The 18268-nt window shown below is 50.3% G+C and overlaps 1 protein-coding gene across 1 annotated transcript; it reads left to right on the top strand.

The window, feature by feature from the left end:
• Positions 1 to 1818: 1818 nt before the first annotated feature.
• Positions 1819 to 15899, top strand: CTNS (cystinosin, lysosomal cystine transporter; the record flags this gene model as incomplete). The annotated part of the gene is made up of 11 exons (XM_080712802.1): positions 1819 to 1894; positions 6441 to 6519; positions 8254 to 8338; positions 9910 to 10013; positions 10146 to 10277; positions 11175 to 11274; positions 11360 to 11479; positions 13282 to 13452; positions 14904 to 15021; positions 15322 to 15436; positions 15782 to 15899. The coding sequence occupies exons 1-11, from the start codon at positions 1834 to 1836 to the stop codon at positions 15897 to 15899; spliced, it is 1203 nt and encodes a 400-aa protein (XP_080568928.1). The 5' UTR covers positions 1819 to 1833.
• Positions 15900 to 18268: the final 2369 nt, after the last annotated feature.

Below are 18268 nucleotides of genomic sequence, written 5' to 3'. Positions count from 1 at the left end.
GGTTTTCAGATTAGAGAGAGAGAGGACCACTGAGCCCCGCCTTTCCAATTATGTTGAGGCAAATAACAATTTATGTTATGTTTTGCTAGGTGCCCTTAGGCATCAGTGATTATCACATTGCAACACTGTTTCTCAACTGTTTTGTCCTTATCAGTCCACCCCCACCTTGAAATTTTAATACTGAGGATGAACTCTGTATTTATGTTTTATGGCCCTTTTAAGGGTCATTTCAGGATCGTAAGATTTTCTTATCCTCAAAAGTCTATTTTCACCCCCTTTGAGAATGCATGCTTTACCTCTCATTTTTTTTTATTTTTTTATTTTATTTTTTTGTGGTACTGGGGTTCCTAGAAGCCCTTCTACCTCCGGGCTACACTCCCAGACCTATTTTATATTTTTGAAACAGGGTCTCTTACGGCAGCGCTGCTGGCTTTGAACCTGCGCGATCCTCCTGTCTCCGCCTCCCAAGCACAGGGATTACAAGCGTGCCCCACCACGCCCGGCTTTACCTCTCATTTAAATCCTCTGTGGTAGTTGCCACCATCCTTGTTTCTCTGTTGGGAAACTGAGGAGGCTCAGTCGCACCCAAAGTCATACAACTAATAAATGGGGGAACCCAGGTTTGAACCTGTGCATTCTGTCTTGAGGACATACGGTCCTTGCCACATCTGTGTTACTTCTCCAGGAAGTTCCAGGTTGTGGGACAGAGACTGGACTGACTTAGAGAACAGGCAGAGGGAAGCCGCCACAAGAGACCCCTAACTCCACCTTTCTTCCAGGAGGGGACTGTAGGAGTAGGAGGGTCTCTTAAAATTGATGACATCTGAATGAAGCCCAGAAGATAGTTAGAAATTACACCAAAGTACAGGCATCCAGAGAAAGCCCATTGTCGTGAAACGCAGTTTTGTCTTGTGGCTTTCACAAGCTACTAGTTATGTGTGCTTACCAATCTGATCGTTTAAGCACTTTAATTAGCTTATCAATCCATTTCTTTCTGTCCTTCCTTCAGTGTCTCAGCCTCCTTTGGGGCTAGGGGTGTGTGTGTGTGTGTGTGTGTGTGTGTGTGTGTGTGTAATTTGGTAAGTTATTGAGGCTTGTCGTGAACTTGTGATCCTCCTGTCTCAACCTCCCAAACACTGGGATTACAGCAGGCATGAACCACCATAACTGCGACTGGGGGACACGTGTGGTGTGTGTGTGTGTGTGTGTGTGTGTGTTTACTGGCAATGGAACCCAGGGGCATTCTACCTCCAAGCCAAACCCCCAGCCCTATTTTATTATTTATTCTGAAACAGGGTCTCGCTAAGTTGCCGAGGGCCTCACAAATTGCTAAGGCTGACCATGAACTCATAATCCTCCCATCTCAGCCTCCCAAGTACTGGGATTACAAGCATGGCCATCATGCCCTGCTATTGGGGGACTTTTGATGACCAGATGTTCTAGATTCTCGGTTCATATTCCACTTCTGTAGAATGAGCCAGTTTGGGGAAAGAAGACACCCAATAGCCAATAAAACCGTATTCTTTCTGTTAACTGGGTTGCAAAAAGCAGTTGAAGAGGGAAAAATTAAAGTCTGTTTCACTTCCTCAGGACCTTACACAATCAGATTAGTTGCTGTGAACCCATTTCCCATATATAAAAGAAAGATAAGTTGTCCCTGGGGTTCCTGTCTCTGAGGTTGTAAGGTCAGAGGTGTGAAGCAAAAATCCTTTATGAGCTGTCCCATGCCATGGGGATGGGTGTGGCACATTGTCTACCTGGAGCTGAGTAGAATCACCCTTAATATGAACTCCTCTTGTTGTTTTTCTTTCTAGTTCTGAGAAATCAAGGACTATGACAAGGAATTGGCTGACTATTTTTATCCTTTTCCCCCTGAAGCTTGTAGAGATATGTGGTAAGTTTAAAAATGGGTCATCAACTCAAAAAGGGAAATAGAAGCCCGGTGTGTTGGCACATACTTGTAATCCTGGTACTTGGGAAGCTGAGACAGGGGAAATGCAGGTTCAAGGACAGCTTCAACAAATTGTCAGACTTCATCAACCTAGTAAGACCCTGTCTCAAAATGAAAACAAGGCTGGGGATGTACCTCTAAGTTAGAAGGCCCTGGGTTCAATCCCCAGTACATCAAAAGGGTGAGGGGGATGGTGGCTGTAGAGTGAGGAACCTGACCTCTCACCAAAAGTTTAGTATTGTTCAGGCCACATGCCTGAGGCAAATGGCCACTGGAGAGGTAGAACAGACCTAAGTCTGGGAGGCTGAGACAGGAGGATCCCAGGTTTAGGGCCAGCCTCAGAAACTTAGGCCCTCTGTAACTTAGTGAGACCTTTTTTCTAAATAAAGAACAAAAAATAAGGCTGAGGGTGTAGCTCAGAGGTAAAATACCCCTGGGTTCAATCCCCAGTATCATTAAAAAAAAAAAAAAAATCACTGAAATCCCTTCTGTGAAGAGCTTTGTTTAGCACTCAAGCCCATTATTTCGATCACTAACTTTAACTTGGCTATTCTTAAAAAGCAAATAAATCTTAAAATTCTCAATTAAAGACCTCAAACAACTGGTACAAACAATACAAATTCTGCACCTGTCTCCAGAGCCTTGCACAGCGGTTACACCCTTGAGGTCATCTGGCCTCTTGAAACAATAGTCATCTGATCTGCTCTTCCAGGTTTGTTACAATCAGTCATACAACTTTATAGTCACCCCTTGTATATAAGCAGTTTTTGAGAAAGGACAGGTCTTGCTGACCATGGGGCTCAGTGTTCTCAATAGGGATGCCAGAGCCTTACTCCAGCCCTATGGGGTCACGTGTTCTGGAACTATGGCTGAAGTGTGTGTCTGTGTGTGTGTGTGTGCGTGCACGCACATTAAAACTCCTTTACTAAGGCTAAGGAATTCCCATAGGAAAGAACAGAAAATTCAGCTGCCACGACTCCAGTAATACAGAGGAGAAACTGAGGCCCAGACAGAGCCCCAAGTTCACAGAGCTAGAATGTATCAAAACTGGAACCCAGAGCCGGGCATGGTGGCGCACACTTGTAATCCCAATATTCAGGAGGCTGAGACTGGAGGTTTATGGTTCACAGACAGCCTCAGCTACTTAGTGAGGCCCTCTGCAACTCAGTGAGACCCGGTTTCAAAATAAAGAATAAAAAATAGGGCAGCAGGTGTAGCTCAGAGGTCAAATGTCCCTGGGTTCTATCCCCAGACCCCCCCCCCAAAAAAAAACCCAAAAAACTGGAACCCAAATAGGATCTCTGCTTCATTATATGCTTCACCTTCTTCCCTGAATGTTACTAGGAAAGAGTAATGCAAGCCATGATTAAACCAAGCACACAGAGTTACATTTCTTTTTTATATTTATATATTTTTTTCTTTTGTGGTACTGGAGATAGAACCCAGGGGCTTTCTACCCCTGGGCTACATTCCCAGACGTGTGTGTGTGTGTGTGTGTGTGTGTGTGTGTGTGTGTGTGTGTGTGTGTTCCGAATGCTGGGATTACAAGCATGCACCACCATGCCCAGTTCCTATTTTATATTTTATTTGGAAACAGGGTCTCACTAAGTTGCTGAGGCTGGCTTTGAACCCCCACAATCCTCCTGTCTTGGCCTCCCAAGCACTGGGATTACAATCTTGCGCCACCACGCTCAGCAGATTTCTAACTCATTCTGCCGTGCCTTCTTCTGTGCTTTGGGAGTGACCACAGGACCAGAGATGAGAGCAGTGGCCTCCAGAGCGTTTGGTCTCTGGCTTTGTGGGTGGAATCTGAGGCAGTGCAGCCTGGGCTTTGGACTAGACAGGCCTAAGGCTTGATTCCTGCCTCTACTGTTTCTGAGCTTTGTGGGCAGGACACCTTCCCTCCCGGAACTCTATTTCCTTATATCCATAGTAGGAATAGCAATATTATTCTTTGCTGTATACATTAAGCCAGGCATGGTGGCCTAGGCCTGTAATTCCAGTACTTAGGAGGCTGACACAAGAGGATCATAAGTTCAAGGTCAGCCTCAGCAACGTAGACCCTGTCTCAAAATACAAAATAGAAAAGGGTTGGGTGCTCCCAAACCTCTGCCAAAAGGAAAGAACACTTCTGGAATTCAATCCCCAGAGGGAGGGAGGGAGAGGAAAGCTAAGAACATATCAGGGTATTTGCATGGGGTGGGACATGCCAGTTCATATTAGCTAAACAAACCAGGGGGACTTGAAGTGCACTTTTATTGTGACTCCTTTGGTGCTTCTAAGATGGTGTATGAGAGGCTCCTATTCCAGAGAAAAGTTGAAAATGTGCTTTCCTGGGATATGTTACCAACCTCCTGACTGCCTCCTATCTTGAGCTAAAATGTCGTGCAGTTTTGTTAGCAATAGTAACCAGCAATAATAATAATAACCTGCATACTGGCCATGTGGAAAGCATGGTACAAACATTACCACCTCTTGTCTTCACAGTGACCCTGTGAGATAGGTCTTGTTGTTTTCCCCCACTTTCTAGGTGAGGGAGTGGAGGCTCAGAGAGGTTAAGTACCTTACTGTGGTCACACGGCTAGGAAGTGTCGGAGCCGGAGTGAAGCTGTGTGACTTCAGAGTCTGACACAGCTGCTGAGCTCTGCTGTCTTCTTTGGTGCTGAGTGAGGGGTAAAGATACATCTGATCTGGTTCTTTGAAAGTTCACAGACTACTCCTTTAACAGGTAAAAACCGGAATACCCAAGGTTGTGTGGGTCTCCTACCCACCCTGACCACTGAAATAGCAGAACCCTAGGTACCCAGAGCTATGAGTGGCTGGCTGGCATCGCTTTCAGTGTCCCTGTCCCAAGCAGTGGCTTGTTCTAGGACTTGCTTATCAGGTGTGGCCCTCCATTCTGGGTAAAATTGAACAGGCAGGGACAGTCAGTCCTGCACTACTCCACCTGGTAGAGCCCAGAACAAGCCCTCAGATTGAGATCAGAGCAGTGAGAATGAAAACAGAGAGGGGGGCAGAGTTACCAAAGCTTCCTCGCAGCCCCCAGGCTGCAGGTAAGGACATCCAAGCAGCTTCTTCAAGGGCCAGATGGAGGACATCCTGCCCTGAGGGACCCTGCCAGGCAGGAAGAGGGACTAGAGACAACAGCGGGGTCTAAGTCCAGGGACTTGCAGGCTCAAGACCACCTCTGCCTGCATTCACACACACAGGGTCAGGAAGGGAAGCCATCCCGGATGTGGTCTGAGAGGCTCGGGGTAATACACTGAGCCCAGAAGAACAAGTGTCAGACTGGCCGAGCACCTCCTCAGAGGAGTCCAGGCAGGGGAGGAGGAACTATCAGGTACTGAGAGGGGGAGTCAACAAAGGAGGTAGAGTTAGGTGACTTTGAAGTTGTTTTCAACTTAAGCATCTATTTTAGATCTCAGGCCTTGCCTGCAACCTCTCCCCCTACAAGGACCATCTTCCTCTGAGTTGAGCACTGCTCCTCCCTGTGGGTGCCCTTCCCTGTCCCTTTCTAGATTCGTAATCATCCCTAGGCTGTGCGTAACCCTGAAGGCTATGAGGCAGGAGGTGGGGGTGGGTAGGGCATGGAGCTTTTGTACAGGAAGAGCTCAAACAGGCTAATCTGGTCGTGTCCTGTGACCAAGGTGCTAAGGGGTATTTGACCTCCCAGGGTGATCACTGTCATTGTTGTGGTCCTATCCTCCTCCTCATGACTGAACCCAGGGCCTTATGCATGCTAGTCACACATTCTCCTACTGAGCTACACCCCCCTCCACAAGGTGGTTTTCTAAAACCTAAACCTGTTTCCTCTTTCATCTTAGAGGTCTGTCCTGAGTTAATATCTTAATGCCAAAAAGAAATCCATGATAGTGAAACTGTGCATCCTTCACCATTCTCTAGTTCCCAACATATAGTCAGCCTCAGGAAGGGAACCCATGTATGGATTAATCTGGATTATTACTGGATCCTAAAAGAGCTCCTTAGAAGCATGTTAGCTGGGCTCCGTGCTGCTCTGAGGATGTGGGGAGAGTACTGGACTAGTTATTCTTCAGGACCATTTTGGCCCCAGGAACAGAGGGATCTCTGTGTTGCCCATCGGAGCAGCTAGTGCTAGGCCACTGTTTACAACCCCAGATGGAGGCTCGATTTCCTCTGTGGTTATTTTGGTGTTCCACAGTTCTCAACACTCTGGATAATTCAAGTGTGGGGCCTCAGAGCTTGGCAGCAGAGGGAGAGGGAAAAGCTCCAGCATTTCCTGTTCCAGCTGGTGTCACTCTCTGCCTCTGGAAACAGATGGAGAAAGAGCATATTGAGACCTGGGTGTGTCCAGTCCCCTTACAGAGCCTCCAGCGTCTTCCTCTCTTCCCTCTAGAAAGTAGGATTGTCAGTGAATCAATTTGTGAATTCAGATGTCAAGGACCTATTTCTCTTCAGGGGTCTGAGCACTCTGACCTCATGACTCATTCTTTGGCTTGGGTCCTTCCAGAGCCGACTGTCAGCCTCACTGTTCCTCCTGTTGTGAAACTGGAAAATGGCAGCTCGACCAATGTCAGCGTCGCCCTCAGGTAAGTTCTGAGGCCTCAGGCCCAGTTCTGTCCTCAGCTCCGCTTGGGTTGGCCCTACCGCAGGGTCAGGGCTGACTCTTGGCTCAGGCTGGTCATATTGTAGGTGTGTCGCTCTTGCCTCTCAGCTGAGGACAAGCCATAGAAAGAACAGTGACACTAACCCTGGGCTGCAGGACAAGGTCCCCCAGTGGGACCCTTACACTGAACCCTGGTCCCACTGGGAGGAAGAGGAAGGGGTGCTTCTCCCCAGAGACACCAGCCTTTTCCCCAGTGCAGAGTGAAAAGCAGTTGATGCCAGGCTGCAAGACCTGTTCCAAGATTATTTGAGGACAACCCTGAAGGTCCAGGGCCAAGGAGCCAGATGCAATGGGTACACACCTGTAATCCTAGTGAGTGGGAGACTGGGGCAGGAGGATCACAAGTTCAAGGCCAGTCTAGGCAACTTAGCAAAATTTTGTCTCCAAATTAGAAATAAAAAGGGCTGGGGACATAGTTCAGTGGTAACACTCCCTGTGTTCAATTCCTAGTAGGATAAAAGGAGGTGGGGAGCAGGGAGCTGAGCTACTGATGAGCACTGCTTGAGGTCACTTCTAAAGCCTTTGCCCCAGACTCTTCCTTGCCAGTACCTACAGGTTTAGGCTTAGGGATCTCAACCAGTCCAAACTGTGCCAGAAAGCCTGCCTCTGCCTTTGTGCCCTAGACTGCTGTGCGCTGCTTGAGCTCACCAGCTTGAGGATGCAGTGAGAGGAAGCTCGGGAACCCTCTACCTCTACACTGAGCTATGTCTCCAGTCCTTTTTTTTTTTTTTTTTTTTTTTTTTGTGGTACTGGGGATGTAATGTAACCCAGGGGCCTTCTACTTCCAGGCTACACTCCCAGACCTATTTTATAGATTTTATTTGGAAACAGGGGCCTTCTACTTCCAGGCTACACTCCCAGACCTATTTTATAGATTTTATTTGGAAACAGGGTCTCTTAAGGCAGCTAAGGCTGGCTTCAAACCTGCGCGATCCTCCTGTCCTTTTTTATTTTTATTTATTTTTTTCTTTCATTTTGAGACAAGGTCTCACTAAGTTTCCGAGGCCTCAAACTTGCTATTCTCCTACCTCAACCTCTGAAGTTTCTGAGCCAACCCACCTAGCTTGGAACCCCAGGCTTTTCTCTTTACTCCTCACCTCTCCTAGGACATGTGATCTCAAACCAAAGTGTTGGCTCCCAGGCCCCGTGCAGGCCTGTCATTCCATTCTCAGCTCCCACAATCTCTGCACATCCACACTTTCTACCAAGTCATCCCCTTACCTTCCTCGGCCCTCTGACACTCAGACCTCCCCTCTCCAGAATCCTGGAGTGGCTTCCTGCTGTCCTCTAAATTAACTTGAAGTCTCTAAACCCAGATTTGAGACCCCATGGACTGCTACAGAAGGCCCTCGCTTCCTTCAGTCAAATTCTAACCTCCGCACCAAACACTGCTCAGATCTGGCCCTCTGAGGGAGCCTTTCCTACCAGATACCTACCCTCCCACATGTTCACCCTACCCTGAGGGGACATCTTATCTCTTAATAAAGATAGAAAATGCCTAAGGGACAGGGATTCCACCTGTATCCCTCAGGGTTGAGCACGTAGTATTTCCTACTCCTGATAACTTAAGAAATTTCCTGGTGTAAAATCCAAAGGGTTGTTTGAGATTTCATTATGTCCCACTCCTCAGCAGTAATGAGACTCTTGTCCTCCACAGGCATCCATTAAATGCAGCCTTGGTGATCACTTTTGAAATCACATTTCGTTCAAAAAATATTTCTATCCTTGCGCTCCCCGATGAAGTAAGTAACACATCTTAACTGAGAGAAATGCTGGGTAACAAAATACCTTTAACAGTGTGTGGAAATAGGTCACCTAGGCTGCCCCTGCTCCATCATTCTAAAAATCTAGGGCTTGGGCTTTGTTGGTGTATTTGAGGATGAGCATTTTATGCTGTTTAAGAAGATAATGGTAAGAAGCCAGAGGCAAAGGTGGTTTTGAGAATGATAAGTTCTTAAGATGGCTTCCTAAGGCAGTGGTCCTTAATCATTTCATTTTGCCTTGTTTTGGTTAATTTCCAATTGACCATTTTTCCTGCCTAATTCCAGAGGGTTCAATGGCCACTTACAAATAACAAAACAACCTTGCAAGGAAACTCAGTTAAAAAGAAGAAAAGTAAAATGATAGGAAAATAAAAGAGCCAAGAGGGGCACATGGCATGACAGTATGTCCTGCAGGACGGGCAGGTCAGGCTCCAGGCTTGGCAACAGCCACCCACACCATCTCTGTTGTTCTGCCAAAGCCTCCCCCCCCCCCGGTGTCTGGTGCTAAGACCAAGAAGGCAGGTGCCTCAAGGTGCAGTGGTGTGTGCTTATAATCCCAGTACTTGAGAGGCTGAGACAGGAAAGTTGCAGGTTCAAGTCCAGCCTCAGCAACTTAGGGAGACCCTGTTTCAAATTAAAAATAAAAAGGGCTGCAGGTATGTCTCAGTGGTAGGACTCCCCTGTGTTCAATCCCCAGTACCACAAAAAAAGAAAGAGGAGGAAGGAAGAAGAAGAGGTGTCACTGCACTCTTGAGCTCATCCTCATGGGCCCTGCAGTGTAGCTTGAGGGTGGAACCCAGAGTATTACCCAGGGAGCAAATGGGTTAAGGACAGGAGAGCAGTTTCGTTCAGTAACGATGCCATCAGCCTGCTCCCTCCTGATATGGGCTTTAAGAGTACCAGTAGACATGATTGAGAGCACATACTGCAGGTAAGCCTCCAAGTCCAGTCTCCTGGGGCAGAAACTTTTGATAAATATTGGGCAGCAATGTGGGTGCAAATGTTCTCCTTGCCAAGCGTCGAGGGTGTGCACCTCTACTTTGTCACTTGGAAGGTAGGCAGGGGCATGGGACACACATCTTTTCATGGATATTGAGAAGCCTAATAATGATGAAAGAAGTGATACCGTCATCATAGTATAGCTGTGCTAGGAAGCACTCACAGCTGGCTATATGCTGGGCTCTGGACCAACATCCTGTCATTCATAGCATCACTGGTGTTATCCCTATTTACAGATCAGGAGGCTGACGTCAGAGCTTAAATAACCCATCCAAGATTTCATGGCTAGTAGAGGAAGAAAGCCACCCCTCCTTCCCTCAGAGATTAGGAGAAGCCTGAGGAGCAGGCCACAGTTCTGCCCAAGAGTCTGACACAGAAATGAAGGGGTTCGAGTTGGTTGACTGGCTCAACATTTCTGCCTTTAGTTAACAAGCTCTTCAAAGGCAGGGGCCACGTGTGATGTGTCTTCATTACCCCATTCCCTACATCACACTTGGCAGGGCCCTCAGTAACTGTACATGGCCTCAGATCAACTCCAGCCTTCCTGACAGGTGGTCGTGCCTCCCGGAGTGACAGATTCTTCTTTTCAAGTGACATCTCGAAATGTTGGACAAGTGACTGTTTATCTACATGGAAATCATTCCAACCAGACCAGGTAAGCTGGCCTCCACCCCCACCCAAGTGTGCCTTTGATGATGGGACGAGAGGCCCTGCTGAGCTTGGGAGACATCGGCTTTCCTCAGAAGCACAGCCTCAGCTCAAAAGCCTCTCCCCAAATCCCTTCTAGCCCAAGGATACACTTCCTGGTGACCCGCAGCAGTATCATTAGCATCATAAACCAGGTGATTGGCTGGATCTACTTTGTGGCTTGGTCCATCTCCTTCTACCCTCAGGTGATCAAGAACTGGAGGCGGAAAAGGTAACCCACTGAGCTGTGCCTGCAGGCCTGCATGGGGATTGAGAAGGGCACTGCTCCACAAGGCTCCAGGCTGAGCTTCACACAGCCCCTTTGCTCCTCTCTGCTGCCCTTTGGAGAAAGTTGCCCTGATGAGGAGAAACTCTCCCAGGGCTGGGCACTTGGTCCTTTACTGAGTTTAGTTGCTTCTCTGCAGAAGCAACAAAATGGGCTTGTCAGCTAAGTGAAGAATGACTGGGAAGTGGGCAGCCCCCCACCAAGTCTCCTGAGTCCTGGGAGACAGGTATCAAGCCATGCATCCTTCAGCCCCAGGATGAGCACTCCCACCATGATTTCAAAGATGGTGTGAAGCTGGGCGTGGTGGCACACGCCTGTAATCCCAGTACCTAGGAGGCTGGGAAAGGAGGATCACAGGTTTGAGGATAGTCTCAGCAAATAGCAACTCTCATCAACCTAGTGAGATCCTGTTTCAAACTAAAAATAAAATAGGGCTGGGGTGTAGCTTAGAATACCCTGGAATTCAATTCCCAGTACCCCCACACACACGTACACTGTGAAGGTGGGCCTTGGGGTCTCATCCTGATGCAGCCAGCTCTGCTGTAGTCCCTCGGCCAGGCAGACCTCTTAGCAGAGAGCCAGGGAGGGAGAGGCTGCCTCTGTATAAGGCCTCCAGACCTCCCCCTGGAAGCCAGGGCTAGAGGTGCAGGAAAAATCCCAGAATGAGTGAGGGACCCACCTCCAGGGGAGCGGGGATTGAGTGGACTGATCATGACATGGAGACGGACTCAGGGCAGTGCAGCAGGACTGAGCCCGCCTCCCCTGCTTGCGAGGAGCTGTGTCGCCTCCTATTGCAGTGGCCCTAGGCCTCACCCTGCCCCTTCATCTCTCTGTCCCTGGCAGTGTCGTTGGTCTCAGCTTCGACTTTGTGGCCCTGAACCTGACAGGCTTTGTGGCCTACAGTGTGTTCAACATCGGTCTCCTGTGGGTGCCATACATCCAGGTATAGCACCGTGCTCCTGCAGCCTGCCCAGCCGCTCAGTGGCCAGGCTGCCCCTCACCTCCCAGCTTCTCCCCACCCTCCACAGGAGCAGTTTCTCCACAAATATCCCAATGGCGTGAACCCTGTGGACAATAATGATGTCTTCTTCAGCCTGCACGCAGTCGCCCTGACCCTGGTTGTCATCCTGCAATGCTGCCTGTACGAGGTGAGAGACCAGGCCCAGTGGTGGCCCATAGGGGCTGCCCAAGCCAATCCCACCTGGCCCCCATGTGCCCGTGCCACTCCAACCTGCCATCCCAGAGAAGATGCAAAGCCTTCAGACTGGGGACATAGTCATCCTTTTGGCACCTGAGTGCTGGGCTGGGCCCTGGCTGAGCACACACAACACTCCGTGAGTCCAGGCACTCAGTGCACTAAAGATTGGGTTGAGAGACCTAGAGGTGGTGATGAGGCAGCAGGCTGAGAGCCATGCAGAGTGGGGAGCAGAGGAGGCAGAGCCGAGACTCAGAGCCAGCCTGAAAAGGGTGGGGGTACCGGAGAAATGGTCCACGGGTGAGGAGTTCCTGTGTTACTAAAGGGGACAGTAGGGGTGTCATTCCCCTCAGTCATGGAGGCCGAGGGGCATTTGAGAGGAACTGGAACCGGGAGAATGGGTGTGGCCAAGGCTCCCTGCCAGTGGGGACACTTCTTGTTGGAGGGCCATTGGGGTCAGCAGGCCTCGGCAGTGAAGGCACTCTAACCCTGAGCTTCTGCCTTCACCTCCCTGTGCTGTGCCTCCGCTCTTAGACAGTTTCCACCCTGCACTGTGCAAAACCAGCAGGGCTGTATGACCCCCCACCTTTGCCTACCTTCTCAGTTTGGGGGTTTTTTGTTTTGTTTTTGCAGTACTGGAGATTGAACCCAGGGGCATTCTCCCTCCAAGCTACATCCCCAGCCCTATTTTATTTTTAAATGGTGTCTTGATAGGTTGATGAGAATCTCACTAATTTGCTGAGGCTGTCCTCAAACCTGTGATCCTTCCTGTCTCTGCCTCTCAAGTACTGGGATTACAAGCGTGCCACCACGCCTGGCTCCTTCTCAGTTTTTTTACCTTGTGCTGTGAGATTCAGGTAAAAGAGGCCCCATGTGTAGAGAACAGCAGGGGTGGGGTCAGATTCCAAGTTCTTCCAGATGCTTCCAGGTTATAGGACAAGTCTAGGCCAAGCCATCAGTGTTAGAGTTTCTATCCCCAGCACCCTACTCCTTCAAAGTACCTCTCACCTCTTACTCTATCAACCTCTGAGAGGTACTCAGCCTTGCAGAGTAGAAACAAAAATCAGATGGGAGCTGGAGAATCCAAGAGAAACTGAAGACCCTGATAATGAAAAGGTGGGAGCCGGGCGTGGTGGCGCACGCTTGTAATCTCAGCATTCGGGAGGCTGAGACCAGAGGATTGCGGTTCGCGGACAGCCTCAGCTACTTAGTGAGGCCCTCTGCAACTCAGTGAAACTCCTGTTTCAAAGAATTAAAAAGAAAATAGAAAGAAAAGGTGAGGGTGACTTTTGAGTGGTGGTGAAATCAGTCGTGCTGGAATACACTTGTAATCCCAGTTCTTAGGAAGCTGAGACAGAAGAGATGCAGGTTCAAGACCAGACTCAGCAACTTAGTGAGACTGTCAGCCACCTAGCAAGACCTGGTTTCAAAACAAAAAGTTTTTAAAAGGACTAGGGGTATAGCTTGAAGGTAGAATGCTTCTGGGTTCAATTGCCAGTAAAAAAAAAAAACAAAAAAAAAACATGGGGGTAGTTGTGAGGATAGGATCCCATACCTGGCACTTCATCCCAGCTCAGGTGTCTACTTGTTCTAGAATGTAGTAAAGCCCAAGGGCCTCTGGACTCTGTCCCACCCACCTTTCCTTGGACACAGCCCCAGCATAGGCTTCCCTTCCCACCTCCAGCCCTCCCTCCATGAGCCCTGCAACAGCCTCTGTGCTGTGCGTCTACAACCCCGCCCCCGTCTCACCCTCAGAGAGGCAGCCAGCGCGTGACGTTGCCCGCCATTGGTTTCCTGGTGCTCTCCTGGCTCTTCGCCCTCATCACCATGATCATGGCTGCAGTCGGGGCAACCACATGGCTGCAGTTTCTCTTCTGCTTCTCCTACATCAAGCTCGCCGTCACGTTGGTCAAGTATTTCCCACAGGTACTCCAGGGCCTTCCTATGTTTTCATATGGTTGTTAGAGTGCGAGGTGAGAGGGACTGAGCCCAAGCACTCCTGCCAGGGCAAGAAGGCCAGGTGGAGAGCCAGTGAGATCACACTGGCAGAAAGCAGGCGGTACCATGGCTCCTCCTCCAAGTCAGGGATTGGGCAGACTGATGCCTTTCTCTGCCCCCCTCCCTCCCAACCTTTCCTAGTGGCTTTGGTTCAGCTCCTACCATGGCTCCTCCATTACCAAAGCAGTGCATCCTTGAGGACCCAGCAGGAGTATCAGGAAAGATCACGCAGGAAGAGGGAGTTCACCCTGCGGCCACTTCTTGTGTGAGGATGTTCTCCTGCGAGGTTCCCGGCACCCTCCCAGGAGTTCTTTCAGTCCTATCCAGAAATGAGGACTCTATGAGTCAAACATGTTTTCTACCATGGGCACAATGGCTGTGGCCAGGGGCTGGTGTGAGTGGCTACAAATACATACTTCCACCCTCGAATCTAGGGCCTCATTTAACTCATCACCGGTAGAGGGGCCCTTTTCAGCTTCCCCAGCAGTGGGAGCCTTGAGGCAGGGTGGAGGCTGGAAGCAGGACTTGCCCCTGAAGAGGGGGGCGGGGGCCTGCTCCGGAGGCCTGAGGGAAGCTAGGCTGGGTCCCAGGAGACTTACAAGGGCTTCTCTGGAAAAGTGGGCCTTGGTTCTTTTGTGTAGGAAGACGGGGTTGAGAACCTGGGAGGCAGAAGGCCTAGTGGGGCATTTAGGATCATCCAGAACTGCAGAGGCAGCAAATATGGGAAAGAGTGGGAAATGGCAAAGGACTGGCCCTGACTGAAAGACCACCACCAAAGAGGTGAGACCTGCCGCCTGGGCAGTAGGAAGGGAAGGGGTCCCAGTCAGGAGGGCTCTGTGGATTTGGAAGAAGACCATGGGGCAAGGCAGCAGGAAGTGGGGAATGTCCAAGCAGACCCCACTGGACCTAGTGTAGGCCAGGAGACCGGCCAAAGCTGAAGTGAGTTTGCTCCACTCAGCAGGTGGAGAAGCTAACACAAGGCAAACCCAGTAACTTACCCAAGGTAACACCGCTCCAATGATTCCACGCCAGGAATCATTGTTCTTAAGTCTAGGGGCAGCCCCACTGGACGTGAGAAGAAGAATCGGCGTCTCTGGGAGGGATGGTGGAGCTGGGCAAGTGGCATCTGCCCTGCCCTCCACTGCGTTAGGAGGTGCAGGAGCGTGGGGAGGGACTTGGCTATGACAGCCACCCAGACTGTTCCCCTCGGCTGAGGCTTGTCAAGAGCCCAAAGGTCATCATGTTCCTTGGAGCCGAGGCTTGGGCCACATCTGTGGGAGGAATCAGAGCTGGCCTTGTTTGGAGTGGCGGTCACAAGGCGCCTGAGGCCACCACCCTGCCCCCTCACCGCCCCCCATCTGTCTGTCTGTGTGACCCAGGCCTACATGAACTTTTGCTACAAAAGCACCGAGGGCTGGAGCATTGGCAATGTGCTCCTGGACTTCACAGGGGGCAGCTTCAGCCTCCTTCAGATGTTCCTCCAGTCCTACAACAACGGTGAGTCAGCCAGAAGGCTGCCTTCACCCCTGGGTGTAGGCACAGGGTGAGCCTGGGCTTCCAGGACTCTCTCTCCCCACTCAACCAGGGCTACACCACTACCACTACCCAGCCCTGAGCCTGGGAATCCAGGCCTATCCCAGCATCCCAGGACAGACTCACCCAGAGGCCTCTGCAGCTAAAGGGTTTGCCATTTCCTGAGCAGATGGGGACTCCCACCTCACCCCCACAGCCCCACGTGTTCCAGCCTCAGGAGCCACCAGCCTAAAACTAGATTTTGTGCCCTCTGCCTATTAACAGACCAGTGGACATTGATCTTCGGAGACCCAACCAAGTTTGGACTTGGCATCTTCTCCATCTTCTTCGATATTGTCTTCTTCGTCCAGCACTTCTGTTTGTACAGAAAGAAGCCAGGGTATGACCAACTGAACTAGCACCCAAAGACCCAGTACAAACAGCCAGGCTCCTGGGCCCTGGTGGGGAAGGCTGCACCTAGCAAAGGCCAAAGCAGCAGCTGGCGTGCAGGGCTGGCTCAGTGTTCCAACAGAAGAGAAGTACTTTCCCTCAGGGCCAAATGCCTTAAACTCAACCAGTCTGCCTTCGTCAGGACCGTACCCTGGGACAGACACCTGACTCTGCTCCAGGACTGAAAGCCAGACTTCAGGCAGTCTCTCCCCGCCTCCCCAGAGGTCCAGCCCCTTCCAGCCCTCAGGGGCTGGACCCTCCTGCATCTTGATGCAACATCTCTCTTTTTTTTAAGGCTTCAGGCAACACCCACAAGTCCTGACTGCCATCCCAGGTGGAATTGGGTGCTGAGCTTACAGCTGAAGGCCTTGTCCCAAACAGCCAATGTTTCTGGGAGCAGCTTGAAAGGCTGACTTTGCAGCTAGGAGACCCAAGGGCACTTTGCTGCCAGCGGTGTGATCCCAGAGACCAATAGGCAGGTGCTGTAACCAGTGGACTCAACGGTGCTGGTGCTGGTGCTGGTGCTGGTGCTGGTGGCGGAGCAGTAAAGACTTTGGGGTTAGGCCTTGGATCCTTTCTCTAAAGGCCACATTCCTGACCCTCACTCATTGTACAACTGTAGTAACAGGTGGCTGGGCTGGGGCCTGGTGAGGATTATTTCTGAGCCTTGAGGTGCCTGCCAGATATGGTTTTTTGTTGTTGGGGGACGGGGGGGTGGGGGTGATGTGTGTGTGTGTGCGCGCATGTGTGTTATTGGGGGTGGAACCCAGGAACCTTCTACCTCTAGGATATAACCCCAGCTCTATTTTGTTTTTTATTTTGAAACAGGGTCTCACTAAATTGCTGAGAGCCTATTTGCTGATGCTGTCCTCAAACCTTAACTCTGCCTGTCTCAGCCTCCCGAGTACTAGGATTACAGGCGTGTAATAACAAGTATTACCATGCCTGGCCACAGATAGGTTCTGAACAGGACTCATGCCCAGTGCCCTCTGGATCATACTACTTTCTGATTCTCTGACGGGGTGTTTTGAAAGTGGCTTACTTTCTTTCCACTTTCTGAGGGGCAGATGGAGCCCAGAGTACCCCCGCAGCTCCTAACCCAGCCACTGTCGAGCAGGACACACACACTGTCTGCCAGTCTGTGCCTTAGAGGCCTGTTAGACCTGCCAGATGGTGAAAGCAGCTCTCCTGGAGGGGAGGGGATACCCATTCTCTTACTTTCCCCAGCCCCCTACCTGAGACTCACTAACTTGTTGGTGATTAAGGAGCCTCAAAGAACAAGATTAAGACCAACTCACACAGTGCTTATGGACCCAGCCTTCTCAAATCTCCTTCCCTGCCACCCCAAGCTGTTGACCTGAGGACAGCAGGGGGACCCCAGGATGTGCCTTGAGTTTGTCAATCTGCTCTTTTTTACTATAAGCCCAGCGTGATGGGCCTGTATCCTTTTCTAATTATGTTTTTTGTGGTTTTCTGTCAGGCCTATATCCTTAATTAAAACCTGGCTTGTTTCCTTTTTCTACACACTCTGAGTGTTTGCTAGATGTAGAAGGCAGCTACTTTGGCCTTCAGAACCAAGTCCTCCAGGATTAGAGAACAGGCCTTGCTCACTTCATGTAAAGAAATGTGTAGGGCCACAGAGTTCACTGGCCTGAGGTGGCTGTGCCCCACCCTGGGGTAGTCCAAGATACACGTCCACTCCAGGGCTGGCAAGTCCATCTCATGGGTACTTAGTCTACCAGTACCAAGGTATACCAGCATGCTGAAGCCTGGGTTGTGAGCAGGGCTTGGAAGAGGTTTGTAAGGGCATGTTGCCACTGGGAGCAGGGCCAGTGAGGGTCTTATTCTCCAGATTCATCCTCCATCCAATGCAGGGGATTTGAGGTCTTATTTCCCTCTTGCAGCCTGACCAGGCCTACTGACCTGTTTCATTTAGGCCACACAGTGATTTTTACAAAATGGGTTATTTGGTACTGCACTTTAAAAATGGGAGATTTCGAGTTCTGGGCTTCTCTTCACAAGTCTGAGTTGGCAGTGCTGGGCAGGTACAGGGTAGGCAGAAGGCCAGGTGTTCTCCTGCTCACCACCTGGCCAGCTCTCCATCCCTGGCTGTCACACTCCTGAGACGCCTGAGACGCGGTCACTGCTCTACCCACACGGCCCCTCCTGGGCGGAAACTGAAGCTCGAGAGATAAAACGCCCAGTCTCCCCTCTTCAGTTGCAATGAAGGTATGCCCAGACATTCCCACAGATGTGGCCCTTGCCAGGTACAGCGTGTTTCCATTGAGGCTTTTTTTTTGGGGGGGGGCAGTACCGGGTACTAAACCCAGGGCCCTGCCCATGCTAAGCAAGTGTTCAACCACTGGGCTACACCTCCAGCCCCCACTGAGGCTTTTAAGGCTTCACCACCCACACCCTTCCCAGGCAGGTGGGTCTGAAAAAAGTTGGGCTTTGTCCCAAAGCAGCAGGGGTCAGGCTAGCAATCCTGAAAACCAAAGTACTCGCCACGATCCAGCCCAAATATCCCCACTCCATGTCGGCAAAGGCCCCTCATGAACTCCAGCATTCTCTATTGGACACAAGATTTGGGGTGAGGGGCAGCATCACACAGCCTCGTTTCCACAGTAACCAAAGCAAGGCGTATTCCTGTGTTAAGAGCAGTTCCTGGACGTGAATTAGTAAACTACATTCAAAAGTACAATTGTCATCTCCAGAGAATACAATAAAAATGCTGTGTATCAAAGTCGTGATTAAAAAAATACAAAAGTTAAGCCCCAGGCAT

This window comes from Muscardinus avellanarius (genome assembly GCF_963383645.1).
Source record: "Muscardinus avellanarius genome assembly, chromosome: 16".
In the NCBI taxonomy this organism is placed as follows: domain Eukaryota; kingdom Metazoa; phylum Chordata; class Mammalia; order Rodentia; family Gliridae; genus Muscardinus; species Muscardinus avellanarius.
The sequence above is the reverse complement of the archived record's forward strand: the minus strand, read 5'-3'. Positions and strand labels throughout refer to the sequence as shown.